This window comes from Mus pahari, chromosome 3, assembly GCF_900095145.1.
Source record: "Mus pahari chromosome 3, PAHARI_EIJ_v1.1, whole genome shotgun sequence".
Classification (NCBI taxonomy): Eukaryota; Metazoa; Chordata; class Mammalia; order Rodentia; family Muridae; genus Mus; species Mus pahari.
Genome location: NC_034592.1, coordinates 134,964,383 through 134,965,668, shown reverse-complemented (window position 1 = coordinate 134,965,668; position 1,286 = coordinate 134,964,383). Strand labels below are relative to the sequence as shown.

General features: G+C 46.3%; 1 protein-coding gene and 1 non-coding gene across 2 annotated transcripts in view; both read left to right on the top strand.

Moving 5' to 3' along the window:
• LOC110319593 (beta-defensin 36-like) overlaps positions 1-1,286 on the top strand; it is a 4,208-nt gene continuing 2,922 nt past the window's right edge. The window contains exon 1 of the mRNA XM_021195084.1: positions 1-142. Within this exon, the coding sequence (XP_021050743.1) occupies positions 85-142 (58 nt within the window). The 5' untranslated portion in view covers positions 1-84. The remainder of the gene's footprint in view (positions 143-1,286) is intronic.
• LOC115063801 lies at positions 1,087-1,193 on the top strand. The gene has a single exon (XR_003843660.1). It is a non-coding gene; the product is annotated as a U6 spliceosomal RNA (small nuclear RNA).

The window sequence follows — 1,286 nt, the reverse complement described above, 5'->3', positions numbered from 1 at the left end:
ATTACCAGGAGCAGGGATCCAGAGCTCTGTTCTTTGTCTTGTGCTTTGATAGATACAAGCCAGCACCCTGGATTTCCTGAAGTCATGGAGACTGCAGTGTTAACTATGGCTCTGCTGCTGCTGCTGTCCCAGGTCATTCCAGGTAACCTAGACCCCTTCAGAGGAGGGACAGAGCTGGGTCTAGTCAGGGTACTTAGGGCCTGGGCGGAAGGCGGAAGGGTAGGAGACACTGTCTGGGCAGTGGGTAGAGCCTCAGATCTCAGGTTAGAACCTGTAAGGCAGCTCACGTCTCTGCATTTCAATTTCCTAGTTTCTATGTAACAAGTTAGGTTGAAGGGTCAAGACTGGGCAGGCTGAAATTCTGGTGTGCCGCAGCTTCTTCTTTGTTTTCTGTAATTCATCAGGGTTCCAGGGACTTCCATCCTGCTGGGAGGAGAGCTGGGGGCTGGAGGCTCAGGGGATGCAGAGAGCTCTGGAGGCCATCTGCATTGGCCTCTTAGGACTTGTGACACACTTCTGACTTGGAGAAATGGTTAGGCCTCCAGGGTTTCTACCTTCGTCCCTCTCCCCTCTTCTTCCAACAATAACAGCTGGGTGTAGGAGACAGTGGGTACATCATTACTCAGTTAAATATGACCTATCTTTGACTAATGTTTTTGATTTGCTTTTTTTTTGTGGTGGTAGTAGTGTTTGATTTTTTTTTGTGTGTGTTAGAAACAGGTTTCTCTGTATAACAGTCCTGGCTTCGTAGACTAGGCTGGTCTTGAACTCATAGAGATCAGACCTATAGTTCTAAGCCACATGTTAAATACACTGCTGCCACCATCCCTCTTGCAGTTCAGGCTCCTCGTGTTTGGCAGTGGGAAAGCCTTTGATCTGAGGAGCTGATCTTTCTGATGGAGCTTTTCTTTCTCTGATGTCGTTCTCAGTCTCTGGTGTGATAGGTGCTTCAGGCTTGTTTTGGAGTTTCTTGACCAAAAACGGTTTCTACAATTCTAATTTCTAATTCCTACTAACTGGTCAATGTTTTTAAACTTTGCAATAACCAGAGATGAGAAAACAGTCTTTTTAAAAATAAGCACCCATGTGCTCGCTTCGGCAGCACATATACTAAAATTGGAACGATACAGAAAAGATTAGCATGGCCCCTGTGCAAGGATGACACGCAAATTCCTGAAGCATTCCATATTTTTAAGTTTGGAGCTGAGATGGAAGGAAAGACCATGCAGAGACTGCCCCATCCGGGGATCCATCCCATAATCAACCACCAAGCACAGACACTATTG